General features: G+C 34.9%; 2 protein-coding genes across 2 annotated transcripts; one reads left to right on the top strand and one right to left on the bottom strand.

The window, feature by feature from the left end:
* The first annotated feature begins 6607 nt into the window (after positions 1-6607).
* On the top strand, positions 6608-7237 carry LOC141724554 (uncharacterized). Its single transcript, XM_074526728.1, has one exon. The coding sequence runs from the start codon at positions 6715-6717 to the stop codon at positions 7075-7077; it is 363 nt and encodes a 120-aa protein (XP_074382829.1). The 5' UTR covers positions 6608-6714; the 3' UTR covers positions 7078-7237.
* Positions 7238-12888: 5651 nt separating this feature from the next.
* On the bottom strand, positions 12889-14351 carry LOC141724551 (GDP-L-fucose synthase 1-like). Its single transcript, XM_074526727.1, has 2 exons — positions 14172-14351; positions 12889-14080 (listed from the first exon to the last, which is right to left on the bottom strand). Exons 1-2 carry the CDS (start codon positions 14182-14184, stop codon positions 13137-13139), a joined length of 957 nt encoding a protein of 318 aa, XP_074382828.1. The 5' UTR covers positions 14185-14351; the 3' UTR covers positions 12889-13136.
* Positions 14352-19702: the final 5351 nt, after the last annotated feature.

Below are 19702 nucleotides of genomic sequence, written 5' to 3'. Positions count from 1 at the left end.
TCAGTATGAAAAGCATAAGTCGTCTGAGGTACCTTTGTTTCAGCAGCTTCAGAACTGCTCTCAGAACTTGATTTATCAGCATTTGCCATCAATGCATAGTTCTCCTCACTTTCAGAGTCTGAGGTGTCTGTCCAGCTTTTCTGCTTTGTGACAAGAGCTTTGCCTTTGTCACTCTTGGTCTTCTTGCAATCAGGAGATATGTGGCCTTTCTCACCACAATTATAACATTTAACATTAGCGTAATCTCCTCTGTCAGACTTTCCTCTTCTTCCTTCAGATCTTCTGAAATTCTTCTTATCAGAACTTATGCCTTTCCTGGAAAACTTCTTTCCCTTCCTGAACTTCCTGTATGCAATCTTTGTGATTCCTTTCACCATAAGAGCACACAGCTTCATCATCTCCTCATCAGCATCAGTTTCAGGCAAGCTTTCAGAATCTGAGTCATCATCACTCTCAGAACTTGATGACTCGGTATCAGACTTTATGATAAGAGCTTTACCCTTGTCTTTCTTTGAGGAAGGTGGTTTGGGGGATTCCTCTTCAGCCTTGAGAGCAACTGTCCTTGACTTTCCTCCTTTCCTCTTGCTTCTTTGTTCCATCTCAAGTTCATGAGTCTTGAGCATTCCATAGATTTCATCAAGAGTTGTTTCATCAAGATTGTAGTTGTCTCTTATTGTTGTTGCCTTCAAATCCCAACATTCAGGAAGAGCTAACAGGAATTTAAGGTTTGTATCTTCAAGATCATACTCCTTATTAACCAATGACAAGTCATTCAAGAGTTTGACAAATCTATCATATACATCAGTCAATGACTCATTAGTCCTAGAGTCAAAGTGTTCATACTCTTGAGTGAGTATTGTCTTCCTGTTCTTCTTAACTGTTTCAGTTCCTTGACACCTTGTCTCCAGTGCATCCCATATCTCCTTAGCAGTCTTGTAGTTGATTACCCTGTTTGACATTACATTATCAATGGCACTATGCAATAAGTGTCGTACCTTGGCATCCTTAGCAATAGATGCTATATCTTCAGCAGTGTAATCACTCTTTTCCTTTGGTACGGTCTTTGCTGCTTCACCTGCAACTACAACAGCGAGCTTGGTAGGTTTGTGAGGCCCTTCCTTGATTCTATCAAGGTATTCTGGATCTGTTGCTTCCAGAAACATGGTCATCCTTACCTTCCATATGGGATATTCAGATGGTCTCAATATGGGAACTCTGATAGTCTCATATCGACTCCGAGTCGATGTCTTTGATGATTCCTCAGCTTTGGTAGGCTTAGTTGGAGTTTCTGTGTCAGACATGATTGTGTTTGGATCTTTAACTGTATGTGTGTTAACAGAAGGCTCTGATACCACTTGTTAGGTCACACTTTCACTGTAGAGGGGGTGAATACAGTGTTTATTACAATCAAATCAAACTTCAAGAACTTATGTAACAGAAAACAAACTTTATTGAAACAATAAACTCTGTTACAATCTGGAACTGTTATCTCTCAGTGATGAACAAAATATCACGAGAGCTGCTAGGGTTACAGTAAATAATATTCTCGATAATGATAATACTTCTAGTGTAAACCCTATGTCTGTGTTTATATATTACACAGTTACAAGATAATCGCTAATTGATATGGAATATAATTCTGCTTCCTAATATATATCAATCAGATATCTTTTATTCCAAGTATTCCATTCTTTATGGAATTCCTTCTTCATGCATATCTCTTCTTATGTTTATCTTGATCTTCTTAACTTTAATCAGCTACTGTCCTTATCTGATCGTCCTTCAGCACTTAAGTTCTGATATCTATCTCCTGATGCTTATCTCCTGATAACATAAGTACTGATATCCCTTAAGTTCTGACGTCCAGTATAAGTACTGATCAGTTAAGTACTGATTTGTTCTGTTCAAATAAGATCTGAAATCTAAACATAAAACATATTAGCCATGACATTATCAAATATATCTAACAGAATCAATACGATATTGGTAACATTTAAGTCCACATCTAACTTTCCTGTTGCAAAAACTTCACGAACCAGCCTCACTATATCCATCCCCATTACCTTCCAGTTTTTTTGAAAGAATGTCGGGGTCATGCCATCTGGCCCCGGTGCCTTGTCTGGATTCATCTGAAATAAGGCTGTTCTGACCTCTTTCTCGTCTACTTGCATCATGAGTTCTTCGTTCTGCATCTCAGTTATTGTACCTTCCACACAGTCCATCACTTCATGCCATCTATTCTCTGTTGCAGTGAATAACTCTGAGAAATATTGAAAAATTAACTCCGACAGCCCATTCTCCCACTCCACCCATTGACCCTCCGAGTTTTGAAGCTTTTGAATACGATTTGTTCTCCTTCGATAACTTGATGACTTGTGAAAATATTTTGAATTCTTGTCTCCAGCTTGTAACCAGAGTTGCTTCGACCTCTGCCTCCAGAATATTTCTCTCTGATTATAGACAAGCTCTAACTGATGCTTAGCATTTTTGTACCTGTCTATCGACAAATCATCCAACCCTGACTTATAACGAACTAACTCCTCCTTACAAGCTTTTATACGACCACTAAAATTACCCGTTATTTCCTTACCCCATACTGCCAGCTTCTCACTGCATCTCTTTATTTTCTCCTGTATATTAATCTCCTCATTTCCTACCCATTCTTCTTTAATAATATGAGCACACATTGGCTCTGTCAACCAGGCATTTTCAAACTTAAACCTATACTTCCTTCCTCTTCTGTTCTGCACATAAGGAACTAAAAGAATTGCATTATGATCTGATGGTGCCCCTTCTAAATTATAGAGTTTCGCCATTGGATATTTGTCTAACCAACTATCTATTGTGAGCGCTCTATCCAACCTGACTTCTACCCAATCCTGTGTACCTCGATTTCTCTCCCAAGTATATTGATGTCCCATAAGTTGCATATCGATTAAACCAGTCTCATTAACCACCTCGTTAAAGCCTTCCACCAGCCATTCAGGGTATTCATCTCCTCCCCGTTTGTCTCTGCTATACAAGACATTATTTACATCCCCTATAACACACCACGGTAAATTAGCGTCTCTAGCCAGAGTACGCAGAAGATTCCAGGTGTTTCTTCTCTGTGCCCTATCAGGCTCTCCGTAAAAACCTGTCAACCTCCATTCATACCTGTCATCTGCAGAAATCTTTACGTCAATGTGATTTTTAGAAAAACTACGAACCTCAACCTGCTCTTTCTCCTTCCACATCAATGCTAGACCCCCGCTTTTACCAATCGGATCAACTGTAATAAGACCTTCAAACCCCAGCTTGTTTTTCACCCATTCCATCCTTGACCTATTTGCCATTGTCTCACACAAAAATAAAAACTCAGGCTGTTCTTGACGCATAACGTCCACTAGGAACTGAACTTTCCAAGGCAGCCCCATCCCTCGGCAGTTCCAGCTTAAAGCATTCATAATGTCTGGCTAGCTTGCAATGCAAGCTTAGCCAATTCAATAGGAGAAGATGTTGAACAATCCAGTTCGGAAAGAACAATATCTGGTTTAACAATATTTTGTTTATTAACTGCTTCCATCCAGAGCCCACCTTCAGTGTCCATAATTTCATAACTAGTTGGGCCTCCTCTCATACGTTTTCTCTCCACCAGTTCAAGCCCAATAAACTCATCTTCCTCTGGCCCATCCTCAATATTTGAATTTTCCTTCCCTCCCTTAAAAAGTGTAAGTTTGTTTCCTTCATTTATTGGATGAGATTCAGTCTCAGTAATCTGCAGCTGTGTCCGTGATTTCCTCTCTTGAACCAACTGATTTCCTACATTACCGCGACTGCCTTCCTTTGATTTCGCGTTGACCTTGACTCTACCTTGTCTCTCCTCCCAGTCTGTATCACCGTCCTCCCGTAACCACTTGCTTTTCCCCGGCCCTGCACTCCTTCGTGGCTGAGCTCTTAGCCAGCTACCTCATTTTTTATCTACCTCCACTGTCCCCCTGTTCAAGAACTTCCTACCTCCACTGTCCCCCTGTTCAAGAACTTCCTGCAATATCTTTCGGTATGCGTCATTACTCCACAGGTAAAACAAAAGTCTCCTAATCGCTCATATTTACATGACACTATCACCTCCGAGCCATTCCTTTTCACTATTTTCTTCTTCCGTTTTAAAGGTCTTCTCACATCTAGCCTCACCCTAATCCTCATATATTCACGCCAAATACTACCATTGTTCTTATGATCGTATTCAAGGAACTCCCCAAAAAAATCCCCTAATTGCTTCCCCACACTTTCTGACATAAATCCAGTCGGTAAATCAAAAATCTGCAACCACATGTGAATATGCCACAATTGAACATTCAGGGGCTCCTCTCCATTTGGAATCTCAGCAAGAACCAACATCGCGTTATCAAACGACCAAGGACCTCCCTTCAAAACCCAGACCATATCCTCCCTATGATAGAATTGAAACAAAAAAATACCTTGCTCAATCTCCTTTATATTAATGCCCATCGTCGGTCTCCATATATCAGCCATCTTTGTTTTCATGGCCCGAACATTGACACTTCTATTTGTTAAAAATCGACCCACCAAGCATAATTTATACTTATTAACCTCCTCTTCCACCTCTTTTTCAAACACAAACGCCGCATTCTCTTCCTCCTCAATATCCAAGTCAGCCATTTGATCACTCAAATCATTATATCGAGCCATAACTCTAAACTCACACGATTCAGATTCAATAAGGTGAATATGAACGGAGAGAAAATAAAGACTCTCACATATTACGGAGAGAAAAAATGTGTGCTTCAAGTTTATCGAGCATAACGTGTACCTCTAATTAGGGTAATTGCATAATTAGTACTCGATTAATTAGTACTCGATGTTTGCAAAGGAGTGCAAAAGGTGTACGGTCATTAACTCAAGTCTAACTCCGTTGGTAAATAATGCAAAAATAGCATTTTTACACTACAACGACTTCATTTTGCATGAGTGGGTGGATATTAACAATGCAAGTGTTTTAATTGGTCACGATCCACTCTTCCAGATTCTATTAACATCAATTGACATTTATGTATTGTAAAATCTCTATAACTTAATATAATTGAGACCTTATGTTTTCTTTCTTAATTTAGCGAGCTATCATTCCATTAATAAATTATTAATTATTAATTTATAGAGAGGTTTTGATATTAAACAAAATTAGATTTTAATTATATAGATAAAAATGAAATAAACTATGCTAATATGCGGGTTTTATCAAATTTCATGCATATTAGTTATAAATTTAATGTAAATCGACAATATTTAGAGTAAAAATGTTAATTTGGTTCTTAAAAATAATGTTAAAATGATATTAAATATGATACGACATCTAACAAATAAAAAATCATTAAATGCATAAAGATACTTAATTTCTTTTTAAATACTGTGACATATGACACTTAATTTTTAAATTGAATATGAGAGTTTAAAATTGAGTGTCTGAGTAGATTTAAGTTTAAAGAAAATTAATAATAAAAGAATTATATACATGTTTAAACTTACGTAGAAAATCAATATAAACTAAATAACGAAAATACTCTAATAAATTAGTGTTTGGGTTCGAACACGGAAGTACACGAACACGAAAAAAACACAAATATAATTAGTGTTGAGTTTGGATTTTCAATATAGGTACGCGACAAGGAACTAATGTACACTGAATAAATAAATAATTAAAATTTTAGAAATATATAATATGCACATATATAATATACTAAATACCAAATATGAATTTTACCTATTCAAAATAAGATATATATAATTGTAAATACTAAAATATATTTTATTGTTCTTGAATACGTGAATGAGTAATTCACCATTTAATTATCTATTGCAATTTTTAACAATTAATTTTTTTCGTATATAATTCATATATTTTAGTATACTAAAACGGGTAAATTAATTTTTTTCGTTAATGTAGGATGATATAAATCTAATAGACTCGCCTGTTACGAAGTTGCCATGTTATTGTCTTAAGAAGAATTAGCCTTTGCAAGAGTTTGATTTTCTAAATATCATTAATCGATTCAGCTTGTCTTCCACCTCGAATTTAAGCAGTACTACTTCATTTCTAATTTTAAGCTCAACTTTAGCAATATCAATTTTCTAGTTGTGTATATACATAGGACAATAATGAATCATTACAAGAAATTTCATGATCCTTTCCTTTATTTACTAACGGAGTCGCCACAACTTAACGGTAGTACACCTTCGGCACTAGAACTCTGCATACAGTTCTGCAATTATTACTACTACTACATTTTTAACATTGCTATTACTACGTGCCTTTTGATTTGTATGTATTTCTTTCGCTCCCTTGACGGTCCTCGGTTGGTTATTCGAAACGGAAAAAGCATGCAAGTAATTATAAACATCTTTTTGTTTACCAAATATATGAAACGATGTCATGGTCAACCTTTTATATATTTTCTTTCCAATTTTCATTACAATATGTGTTGTTGATTGTGGCGATGGCCATTGGATAAGCTTATCTATCTTAAAATAGTGGAGAAGTTGCCACCTAGGACAAAGATGCACTTGCCAAATCTTCCCCAAATTTCCACCTCTCATCACAATTGCTACCCCTCCAATATCCTATTTCCACCTTTCCAAGACACCCTGGCCTTAAACTTCAACAAAATTCTGAGAAGAAGAAAAAAAGGCTAGAGAAAACAAGAGGGTGAAAAAGCAATGGCATCTACTTGTGCAGTTTCCATGGCTATGCCAATTACTTCTGCAAGCCACAAAAAGGTGCCAAGCTCTGATGCCTTCTTCAAGCCATTGCCAGTGAGGTCTTCAAAGGCATTGGTGGCATCCAAAGCTGCCGTATGTTTGAAAGTTAATGCTTCCTTCAAGGAGAAAGCAATCACAGGATTGACCGCTGCTGCACTGACTGCCTCTATGGTGGTTCCGGATGTAGCTGAAGCTGCCTCAGGCGTTTCGCCGTCACTCAAGAACTTCCTTCTCAGCATTTCTGCTGGTGGAGTTGTTCTGGTTGGAATTATTGGCGTTGTAATAGGCGTTTCCAATTTCGATCCTGTCAAACGGGGCTGAGCTGCTGCGCATTCTTTTCTAGTTCCTGTATTTCTTGATGTTGAACTAATGACTTGTGTTATATATGTGTAATTGAGAAAATCAGTTACTTGTAATTTTGCTGAAACATGTGAATTTACGACTGTTTTTACAAGACAAATATATACTCGAAGGTTATGAACTCTAGCTCGAAACAGAGAGTAGGATTTGATACACACTATGAATTCTAGTACAAGGAGAGCACAATGACATGTATGAACTTAGTACTGAGAAATAACAGACCCTGAGAATTATAACGCCAGTGTCTGCAATCACAAAGATCAATATTATACGTTAATCATGGATAACGAGTGTCTGAATTCAACTGAGAAGATGGCGCATGCAGATGACAATGTTATGATGAAACCTCATCCTCAGTGTCATATCTTTTAATCAATTGATGCTACTAATAGTCTGTACAATATCCATGAAACTTTGAGATTAAATTAAGAAGATATTTAGTTCCGGCAGCATAACCAACCTTCTCTGCCTTAACGGCTGTTACTTTCACCTTCTGTTCTGTTCATCGCCATACGATTCCTCCTTGATTATGAGCTTCAGTAGGACTTGTGCGAAAAGGCCCTTCAGATATAATTTGTGCAAAGTGCTCATCATTCTGCTATATTAACAAGTACAACTCTTCTGCTGACCAATCTAAAATCTCTTCCCTAGATTACTGACAAACAGTCGTCCATTTTAACCCAGAGTGATCCTGAAGTTGAACCTGAAGGTATCCGTAATCACACACTAAGTTCTTGATTACACCTCTGAAATGCCATTTAGAGCTTCCTTACTGTCACCTTCTTATTACACTGTGTGTCCCAAGTCTTTAAGTATGTGCCTTCACTGTGACCTAGTCCGTCTTATCTGATCATCCAAGACCCTCATCATTAATCTGGCAGAGAGTCTTTCGCATCTCCTTCTTTAATCCTCCAGGCAGTATCTCTCTCGAGATGGACTGAGCTAGGAAAACGAACCGAACCGAACCGTTTGGTCCTTATTTTTCATAAATTCGGTCTCCTCAGTCCGGACTAAATATACCGAAATAAAAATCGATTTGATCCAATTCTTCTAAAAAATATTTCGGTTCAGTCCAAATAGATCAAAATGAAAATCGATTACAAAATAAGTATTTTATGTTTATATAACATAGAAGAAGAATTTGAAAAGGATAGCAGTAATATTTTTTTTTTGTAAAGCTTGTAAATATTTTTTGGGGAGTTTAAGAAAAATCAAAGATATTTATGGTCTTTAAAAAAAAGAGAAGAAATAGTCAAATGACAAGCTTTACAAAAAAAATATTTGATTTACAAGCTTTAGACCATAAATTTCTTTGATTTTTTCTTGAAATACACAACATATATTACAAGTTTTACAAAAAAAAATGTTACTTCTATCCTTTTCAAATTCTTCTTCTATGTTATATAAATATAAAATACTTATTTTGTAATACAAAAATTTAGCCTTTAACGATTGTGAAGATTTCTTTTAGTCCTTCAGTTCCTTTGCATTGCATTCTCCCTCATTATTCATTCTTCATGCTGATTTGGCATTAAAATTATGATTTTGGTGAAAAGGGGAATAATGCCGTAAATACTGGCCACATTGGTAGCCGTTGCATTGATAATCAAAGCAACAAACCATCAAGGGTTGAAATGAGTAATGAGGTTAAGACGGTATAGGATTAAGATATCCTATAGGATTAAGATATCCTATAGGATTCAGGTATTATTCTTAATATCAGGTATTTGGTTGAGTGATGAAATATATATATTTAATTAAAATATTATTAATTTATTAATTTTTATTAATTTATTAATTTTTATTAATTTAAAAATTAATATAATATTAATTTTATATTGTTTTGATTTATCAATTTAATTTTGTATTAAATATTTACATAAAATTATATACAAAATGAAAAAAATATTTGATTTCTTATACCCATGTTTCATATCCACCACCTACCCACCCGGATATCAAAAACTCGTATCTTGGGAGATATATGTTTGGAGGATGGAATTTTAGAACCAAACATCAGGTACGAGTTTGGAACCTGATAACTGAGAAGTCTGAACCAAACGACCCCCAACAGTGATAGTTGATTAGTACCCCAAAAGAAAATTTGTCTGAAAAATAAGTCTCCCTACATTTTTACAAGATCAGTCATGTATGTAAAAATCTGCAACTGGAAGGATGCACGTCCTGCATACAAATTGTTGTTTTAATCAAAGAAATCAGACCCAGTAAAGTTTTAACTTTAAATGGCAATCTTTTCAGTATGAGATTTAAATTCACTAAATATCGATCTCTAGCCGCATGAAACTCATCGCCGTTTACAATTTTAACTGCACATATTCTTACTAAAAGAGTATGTGAAAATCAATTTAACACGATGAGGTATGTGTGTGATGCAACAGCATTCTTAGTAGCTAATGCTCTAGAGAGGTCCTGAGGCTGGCCTATTTAGAGTTTTAGACAATGCAGCTACACTTGACTTTTAAACAACCACCGAACATCTGAAAGGCTTCCACGATTCTCACTCTATATAGAAACAACATACAAAGTATCTAGAATAGAGATCATAAGAAAGTGAGCCGGACTCTAATTATTAGTGAAAGTCTCAAACATATAATACATGTCTAAAGAGTAGATTATTAAATTATCATAGCCACACAACTGAAAAGTTCCACACTACTTAAGCCTGTTAGGGATTCTAGTACTGTTCCAAAAAAAACACCATTGAGCAAATGTTGGCCACTACTATATTTATATTAGGTTCAATTGGCCACATCATGCAAAAAAAAGGATTGAAGATGTGTATTGGAGTCCAACCTTCAGCTAATGCAATGCTTAGCATTAACTTTTAAGAGGCTTATTAACTATGCCGCTTAAACACAAAATAAGTGTCAAGTAATTTAATTTCACCTGTTCTAGCTACTAGTATATAAATTTAGTTGAATATTACAACAATTAATTACAATTTAAGTTGAGCCAGACTATTAAATGGCTTATAACTAGTAAAAATGAAATTCAAAATTTTATCGAATCCATTGGTAGAGTAAGAATAGAACTACTAAAAGAAAGCTATGTTACAGGTAGCTGAGGTAATTTAATACTAACGCATTGCTTGCTTTTTCTCCTCTCCGCGTGCGAGCCAGGGTTAATTGTGAATATCTTACCAGGCTACTGATTCGGGTGGTAGTAATATGTGCCTCACTGTTAAGTAAAACTTACATTCTACTAACTGTATGTTACAAGACTTCCTGCTAACTCTATTAATGACCATTTGATTCTTAGTTCGACGCTTTAGTTCACAAAGTTTCCAATAGTGTAGTTTGTTAATTTTAGCATTGGAATAAAAGGAATATTAAGTATCCAATGCAGGTTATCCGCATTTTTGTATTATTCCATTGATATTTCCGTAATAGTTCTATAATCTTAAATTGGCAGTCTACCAGTAAAAACGAATGTTCTTACTAGACATGCTAGACCTATCTAAAATTATAACAATTTATTATGAGATAGGAAACATGCAGGCCAATTGTAGTTTTACAAAAAAGATTGTAAAGAATGGACAGTACCAAATTTAAAAGGCAAGTTTTGCAACTTTTTTTGGTTTACAATTTGCTTTAATTGAGGATATGCTAGTTCTGTAGTCAAAGTACACTTCACGGTAAATTTCTTTAATGATTATACTTCAGTTTGTGTGTTTCATCTTCCACTGTCTAACATATACTGTTTATAATCTACTAATCAATGATCATGAGTGTAGGAAAAGCCACTAGAATACTTGATTATGTCTTGACAACTCACTAAAGTATTCAAACACAGGCCTGCCCTTTTACATTTTTTAATCTTGTGCGTGTGACGAGGAGAATATTTGGTGCAAATAGGATTCCCATTATCGTACAAGTGAAGATGAAAACCTGTGACTTTTAGTGTTTATTATGTGTAGTCCCGTTACCAGAACTTCATAATCTATTGTTACTAATGTTACATTCTTACACAGACTAGCTGCAAACCAATGGAAACAAAGGATGCGAGATTAACAAAGATAAGTTCACTGATTACCATAGCTGGAAAGAATACGCGGACTTCATAGGTTATAAATATGAATATTAAACAAAATAACATGTTATGAGATTCTTTAATTAATCAAACAAGTGGTTATTGCAAAATATAATGGAATTAACAAAATTATTTGCTTCATATTTTCTTATCCTAATATACACCTCGATCACCAAAAATCTCCAGACCTGGCACTCTGTTGCAATTCTTTAGTTTGATCAGTATGACTACCACAGGACCAGGTCTGTAAGATATTATCTTTAACCCAAGTTATTAAATGAAATAAAAAATGTATAGCAGTAGGCTGATTAGTCCACTGTCTACCTGACTTCCCTTAAAATACACCAATACCCGGTTGCCTTTCCCCATAAATTTACAGTATATTTTAGGCTTAATGACCTTTTAAACCTCAAAGTTTGCACCAATATACCCATCAGCCCCTGTAGTTCATTACCGTACCATTATGCCCCTCGGGTCTAGGGATGACAATCGGGACGGATCGGATCGGGTATTACAAAATCCATATCCAAACCCAAAAATTTTATCCATATCCGAACCCAACCCGAAAAATACCCGAAAATGAATAACCGAATCCGATCCATCGGATTTCGGATCGGATTCGGGTATACCCGAAACCCGAAATTTTTTTGAATTGGATATTCATACCCGAAACCCGAACCCCAAATCTGAAAATTTGTATAATTATTAATATTGCAAGTGCTTGAGATCGAACACACGATTTGCATAGAAAGAGTTTTAACGTGTCATTTTCAACCAATCATTAATTGTGTTATTATATGTATAACTAATATTTAAAAAATCAACTCAATTGATATCCAATTTGTTAGATTTATCACTAAAAATGTTTTGTTAACCTTATAAACCTTATCACCCGTTTAAATGATTGATTAATTATATTTCATTCAATTTTATAATTAGTTAATTTTTAATATAAATATAAAAATATATGTTCTAAAAATTATATAATAATATGTATAATGTATATTATATAAAATATATATACATCTATACATATATATATCTATAATAATTCGGGTTTTTTCAGATTTCGGGTTTGGATCGGGGTCAAATAGAATTTCAGATTTCGGATCGGGTTTCGGATCGGTATACCTAATATCCAAATCCAAATCCAAAAATTTTCGGGTTTAAAAATTAAATCTATATCCAAATCCAAATCCAAAAAATCGGGTTCGATAAATCCAAAATTTCAGGTTTCGGATCGGATATCCGTCGGATCGGATTATTTTGCCATCCCTACTCAGGGTTCTGAAAACGTAACATTTTACCTTTAGACCGGCCGGTTTTCACCCGATTTTTTTCCCGGTCCAAGGGTAAAAAAACACATTTTGGATACCTGAGGGTTGAAAATGTACGCTTTTATACTTCAAGGTTTTATGAGTACACTGGTGCAAACTTTGAGGCCAAAAAGGTCATTAAGCCTATATTTTAAGCATATATTTTAACAAATAAATAATATAATTGCACAAGAATTGCTAATGGAATCATTTAAGTGTAAAAACAGTATGAAACTGTTAACAATTGCTAATGGACCACACCCACTGGTTCCCAAGTTGTATCAGAGTCTTTTGCTATAACAAAATTGCGTGTTGGCACGAGTTTCAGCTTTTTTGCCTAGTCTGAATGGTTAATTGTAGATTTTTAAGAGCATGTTAGACATATTACTACCAAGTAGCATTAGACTACACATGAAAAGGACATATATATAATAGTTACCTCTTACGCAATTCTACAAACTGTCTTACACAAAATTTATATTTTAAATGTGAAGACAAAGTTAAAACAATGCATTCGCACAATCAATACAAAATATAATTTTTTTTTTTTTTTTTGAAAAATACAAAATATAATTTTAGTTTATAAGATTTAAACAAAAGTAAGCATATTACCATACGAACACAAACATAACTTTGAAAGCTCTTTTCCCGGCATCATTGCTTGACATTTTCCAAGTACCATTTGTAAGTATCAACAAGGCCATCATGAAGTGAAACCTTGGGCGTCCAACCCAATTGAGCAAGCTTTGAGCTATCCATAAGCTTTCTTGGAGTACCATCCGGCTTAGAACTATCCCACACGAGATCTCCCTTAAATCCAACAACCTCTCTCACCAACTCCGCAAGCTCTTTGATCGTCACCTCCTTTCCACTTCCCACATTCACATGCTCCAATCCACTATACTTATCCAACAAAAACACAACAGCATCCGCCAAATCATCAACGTGCAAAAACTCCCGTAAAGGAGAACCACTTCCCCACACCACCACCTCCTTATCCCCCCTAACCTTAGCCTCATGAAACCGCCTCATCAATGCAGGCAAAACATGTGAATTCTCCGGATGAAAATTATCATTAGGACCATACAAATTAGTCGGCATTGCAGAAATAGCATCAAAATTAAACTGAATCCTATACGCTTGACACATTTTAATTCCCGCAATCTTAGCAATCGCATACCACTCATTTGTAGGCTCCAATGGAGCCGTCAACAAAGCATTTTCCACAATAGGTTGCGGAGCAAATTTAGGATAAATACACGAGGAACCCAAAAAAATCAACTTCTCAACGCCAGTCTTATAAGCAGAATCAATAACATTGGTTTGAATTTGAAGATTAATTGCAATGAAATCAGCAGGGTAAGTATTGTTAGCATGAATGCCACCTACTTTGGCAGCTGCTAAGATTACGTACTGCGGTTTCGTGGCGGAAAAGAACGATTCGACGTCGTTTTGGCGAGTAAGATCGAGATCGGAGTGAGTTTTGAGAATGAGATTAGTGAAACCGAGGTGTTGGAGCTTGCGGACCACGGCGGATCCGACAAGCCCGCGGTGGCCGGCGACAAAGATCTTGCCGGATTTGTCTAGTGGAGTCAAATCTGTAGAGAGATTGGAGAGAGATACGTTAGGGTCTTGTAAAATAGAACAAAAAAATGATGAAAAAGATAGATACAGATAGTAGATGCATACCAGGGCCTCCCATTTTGTAATCGGTTGGAGCTGCGTAGAGAGAGAGAGAGAGAGATGTAGGATGTAATTTTTGAAGAGAGAGCTCGGCGATGTAAAATACCACAACCGACGCTGGGCTTTCCCCTTTTCGCCTGTTAAACAAAGAGGGAAAACAAAGTCACTGCGCCAATAGAGTTCGCATTCTCAAATGAAGAGAAAAAGGGGTGTTTGAAAAAAAGTGTAACCGAAAAATCAGATACTGTTTGGTAATTTTTTTTGATATGTATATATTTTGATAAAAAAATTAAAAATAATAATATTTTTGGTAAGGTTTGATGATGAAATTAGCATCTGCGTCTTGCAAAAACTGAAAAGCACATTTTTTTTAAAGTATGGGGGACTTACTTTCTCTAACTAAAAGTATGTGTACTTACTTTCTCTAACATCAACTTTTAGGCCAAAAGCACTTTTCCGAAAAACAGTTTTTGAATTTTATCGAACAGTTTTTTAACTGTTTTTCAGCAAGCAAAAAACTGTTGTTGCTGTCAGCAATAACAATACCAAACACACCCGAAATCTCAAGGGCAAATTATAATTTTTTTTTAACACAGATTAATGATTTTATTTTTATAAAAGGAACTCCCTCCGTCCCGCTAGATAGTTTATGTTCACTGTTTACACGTATTTCGAGATTTCAATAAAGTATAGTTTCATAATATTTTTTCTTAATTTTTTTTTTGATTAAAGTTTAAACATGAAACATTTTTTTCAGAATTTTTTTAAAAAAAATATTATGGAAGTATATTTTAAACGAGCATTGAAAAGCGTGTCGAAAAATAACGTAAACAATCCAGTCGGACGGAGGGAGTAACATTTTATGAATCGAATTATTTTTTTTAATCATACAGATGCAATTTGTTAATTTTTACCTACATACCAAAATTTTCGAAATGTACATTTGTCTTTAATTTTTACCATAGTTATCATATTTTTTATTATCACACTCTTATAAAAACTAATTAATTATTTGTTAATTATTATCGATATACCCCACTCATCGAAAGGTATATTTATCTGATTATTATGTTTTTTATCATCACACTCTTCCGTAAACTTATTAACAGTATGTTTAGGATTGTTGATGTAATAACATTAGTTTTTTTGTCTAAAAATAGCTAAAATATTTTTTAATAAATTTAAAATATTCGAAAAAAATTTAGTCTAAAAGATGCTTTTAGAAAATAGGTTCTCCCCTGCTTTTAGAAAATACTTTCGTTTCGCTATCGCATGAATCATAAGTTGATTTTATTGAAAAATATAATTGTTTTTATCTTTTACATTAACATATGTTCATATCAAAAATATTATGATCTAATTTCGAGAACATTTAATTTATTCCGACAACAAGGCAATTTTAAGAGCGAATTGAAACATAACTTAAATATACATATACACACGACATTCGATCAATATATTTCTTCATATTTTCCCAAAATTACAAGTTTATGAAATACATTTGCTAAAATTTAATATGATTTTGATAAATCCAATTTCTAATATTTTAAAATATTATAATAATTGATTATTTATGTAACACCCACAAATTCAGGGTCAGGAATCTTGATCGTCACGTAATTATCCAGTCATCCGAAACCTGTATTACTTCAATCATCCAACAATTTACGTCACATGCCTTTAATCTCTCACACACATAATTTAAAGCCTTAGAAATGATATACAATAGGTAACATCTGTTGTTACAAACCAAATGTACATTCCAGGACCTTACACATTTACTCACAACCTCTACATGAAGTAGTAATATCCAACAATAAATGGAACCTATTTGAATGATCTGGCCCACATGAGGTAAAACTGCAAAGAGTCTACGAAATGCCTATGTGTTTTAAAGGTGTTGCGGTCTGTTAACTTCCTCACCGGTATACTGGTAATTCTGATATCACTTAAACTCTAATGAACCACTTGTCAGTGGAAGTAACACAAATACTGAAGCACATGTTGAGGGGGAGCAACATGATCCACATCAAGAGTCAATTCTAAGTGATATAAATCAAGATACATCAGGAAATACTTTATCAAACTGTGATTTCTCAAATACTGATGATATAAATACTAATAATTCTGGAAGCACAGTTTCAGGGGGAACATCAGGAAATGATCATGATGCATATCAAAGTAAAAATAGAGACGTCATGAATCAAGGGGGGTCTTCTTCAAAAAGTCAACTTCCTTCTGCAAGAAAATGGACTAAGTCACACACTCCTGACTTAATCATTGGAAATCTTGATAGTGGTGTAAAGACCAGAAAAGACACTCGAAATGAATGTCTCTATCATTCTTTCCTATCTCAAACTGAACCAAAGAAAGTGGATGAAACTCTTTAAGATACTGAATGGATCACAACAATGCAGCATGGGCTCAATGAATTTGAAAGGAATAAAGTATGGACTTTGGTACCAAGGCCAACAAATAAACCAGTAGTTGGTGTTAAGTGGGTGCTCAAAAACAAGACTGGCAGTGAGGGCATTGTTACAAGGAATAAATCAAGGTTGGTTGGAAAGAAATTTTCTCAACAAGAAGGCATTGACTATGATGAGACTTTTGCTCCAGTTGCAAGACTTATGGCCATCAGAATTTTTCTAGCCTATGCTGCTCGTATGAAGTTCAAGGTTTTCTAAATGGATGTAAAGAGTGCATTTTTTAATGATGAACGTGATGAAGAAGTGTATGTTGAACAGCTTCTAGGTTTCATTGATCTAAGGTATCCAAATCATGTCTACAAGTTGGATAAAACACTCTATAGCTAAAATAAGCTCCAAGAGCCTGGTATGAAACACTTGCACAGTTTTTACTGGAGAGTGGTTTCAAAAGTGGTATCATTGATAAAATTTATTTTATAGGTATCATGATAAGGACTTGTTGTTAGTTCAGATTTATGTTAGTGATATCATTTTTGGCTCTGCTAATAATAAACTCTATGAGAGGTTTGCCAAGACAATACAATCCAGATATCAGATAAGAATGAGAGAATTAAGTTAGTTTTTGGGATTAAAAGTCAAGCAGACTGAAGAAGGTATCTTCATTAATCAAGCTAAATATACCGGGAATTTGCTTAAAAGATTTGGAATGCAAGACAGTTCAACTACAACAACTCCCGTGGCCACTGCAACCAAGTTAGATTTAAATACTGGTTTTTCAGTAGATATAATTAACTACAAAGATATGATTGGATCACTCCTATATTCGACTGCTAGTATGTTTGATATCATGTATGCTACCTGTCTGTATGCAAGGTTCCAAGCTGATCCAAGGGAACTACATCTTATAGTGTTGGGTAATGAATACAACACAGAGGGGGGGGGGTGAATGTGTTTTGGACAATTTTAATGACTTTTTAAACTTTAAGAATGGTGAACAAAGACTTTGCCAATTAATCTTGACCTTTGATCTTATACTCTTCAAGCTGCTTTTGTAGATTTTTTAAATCAGTGATTGATTTGTTTATTAATTAATAATCTGGGATATTAAACTAATATGCATTATGTACTTGAGTTTCACATCGAGATCTCCAGTTAGTCATATAGAGAACTCGACATCTCGATAAGTATAATGACTTATCGAGATCTCTTATTACTCTGCAGTTGTTTGACTTATCAAAGTCTCTGAGTTCTCTAAAAGAAAATTTGGCTTGTCGAGATCTCTCATCTTCAATTTTTCATTTTGACTTATCGATATCTCTGAGTTCTCTAGTGACAAGTTGACTTATCGATATCTCAGAGATCTCTAGTGATATTTTGACTTATCGATATCTCAGAGATCTCTAGTGATATTTTGACTTATCGATATCTCAGAGTTCTCTAGTGAAGAAATAACTTGTCGATATCTCCAATCCTCATGTCTTCAATTTGGCTTGTCGATATCTCTGAGTTCTCTAGTAGCTTTTCTTGACTTCTCGATAAGTCATTCTGGAGTTCTCGAATGACTTCTCTATAACACTTAATCTGTGACTTGTAGACTTCTTGACTTATAATGTTTTTCATAAAACAGATTTAAGTCCAAGCTTCTTCACACTTTCTTTGAGGCATGATCTTCATGATCTTCTTCCAGAGCTTATTCTTAGGCTTAAGACTGTTTCCAGAAATATACTCCAGTCTAGTCTATTTACATTTTTACACACTTAAGTGTTATAATACAAAATGCAAACTTAGATTATCATACAACTTATTTAGGGTTGTTAATATGACTTAGTCTTATTGTAATACATGCATGTCTTGCACAACAATCTCCCCCAATTTGTGAGAAGATTGTTTATCACAAATTCAGGCTTGTTAACAAGACTAACCTCAAGTTATAATGGAAAATTAGACTCATACATACAAATTGACACAAATACAACATTTATACATTAGGTGATTTCTTGAGTTTAACAGATACATACATCAGACAAATGTCTCATCTCATGTTTCTTCTCTAATGAGGTCCTTTAAATTTACAAGTATTTCCAGTTCCTCTATGATTGGTGTTTCTCTTAAAGCTTCCACAAGTTTGAGTTTGTCATGTATTGAATAACTACTCAGTAAATCAATCCTAAATCTTGAAAATGTGCCAGCTTTGACATTTAGAAATTTTCCATCTTTGGTAACTCTACTCATTCCTTTGCCTTGAGATCTTCAGATTTTTGAATGTATATTACTATCTCTTCATCAAACTTTCTCTTCCTCTCCTCACATTCAACCTTGTTCCTTGCTCTTTTTTCTTCCCTTTCTACCAACAATTCAGCCAAAATATATCTTCATGCCTTAGTTGCAGTATCCTTATCCTTCAGTAAGCTTATCACTCTCTTGATTTCTGTGGGTGAAAAGGTGTCCATTAAGTTCCTGCCAAGAAATGTGAAGGACCCATCCTGATAGTAGATTATTACCTCTTATAATGTTACAACCCAAACTCTGACCATTTCTTCAACTAGTTGTTGAAAGTAGTCTTCATCTGAGATGCACCAGTTTAGAGGTAGGAAATCACTTTAATTATAATAATTCCAGATGACCCTCTCAGTAACTTGCCTTCTCTTAGGTTTTCTCCCACTTGTAGTGAATTTTGGTTGATGGCTTAGCAGAAGGTAGGTTTAAGATTTTCTTGAGAAATGTTTGATCTGATGTGATTGGTATTTTTAGAAGGGTGTTAGCAGTTTGTTTGTACAAGTATTTAGGCTTTGAAGTAGGAGGTGGTTCAGTATATGAGTTTGTTGGCTTAGGAGTTTGAGCTTGGTTAATTTGGATTCTTAGGGTTTGTTGTTGTTGTGGTTCTGAGCCATCTTGTCTTTTCTTCTTTCTTCTTTCATCCCCTTTCTTCTTTACACCTTCCTTTTTCTCATCCTTCTTCTTATCCTTGCTGTCAGTTGCTCTTGAAGATTGACTTGGATTTGAGCCAGAAGGTTTTTGTTCATCATGCTTCTGTTCATCATCATCCTTGTCATCTTTTAAATTAAATTGAGAGGATGGTGTAAGGGCGAAAACACGCGCTAATATTCACGC

The sequence above is a fragment of the Apium graveolens genome, chromosome 5 (genome assembly GCF_009905375.1).
Source record: "Apium graveolens cultivar Ventura chromosome 5, ASM990537v1, whole genome shotgun sequence".
NCBI classification, from domain to species: Eukaryota; Viridiplantae; Streptophyta; class Magnoliopsida; order Apiales; family Apiaceae; genus Apium; species Apium graveolens.
Note: the sequence above shows the minus strand (reverse complement) of the source record. Positions and strands in the feature narration are given on the sequence as shown.

Bases quoted from the DNA above. Each gene is read 5' to 3' on its own strand.
- LOC141724554 (XM_074526728.1), top strand. From the start codon at position 6,715: ATGGCATCTACTTGTGCAGTTTCCATGGCTATGCCAATTACTTCTGCA.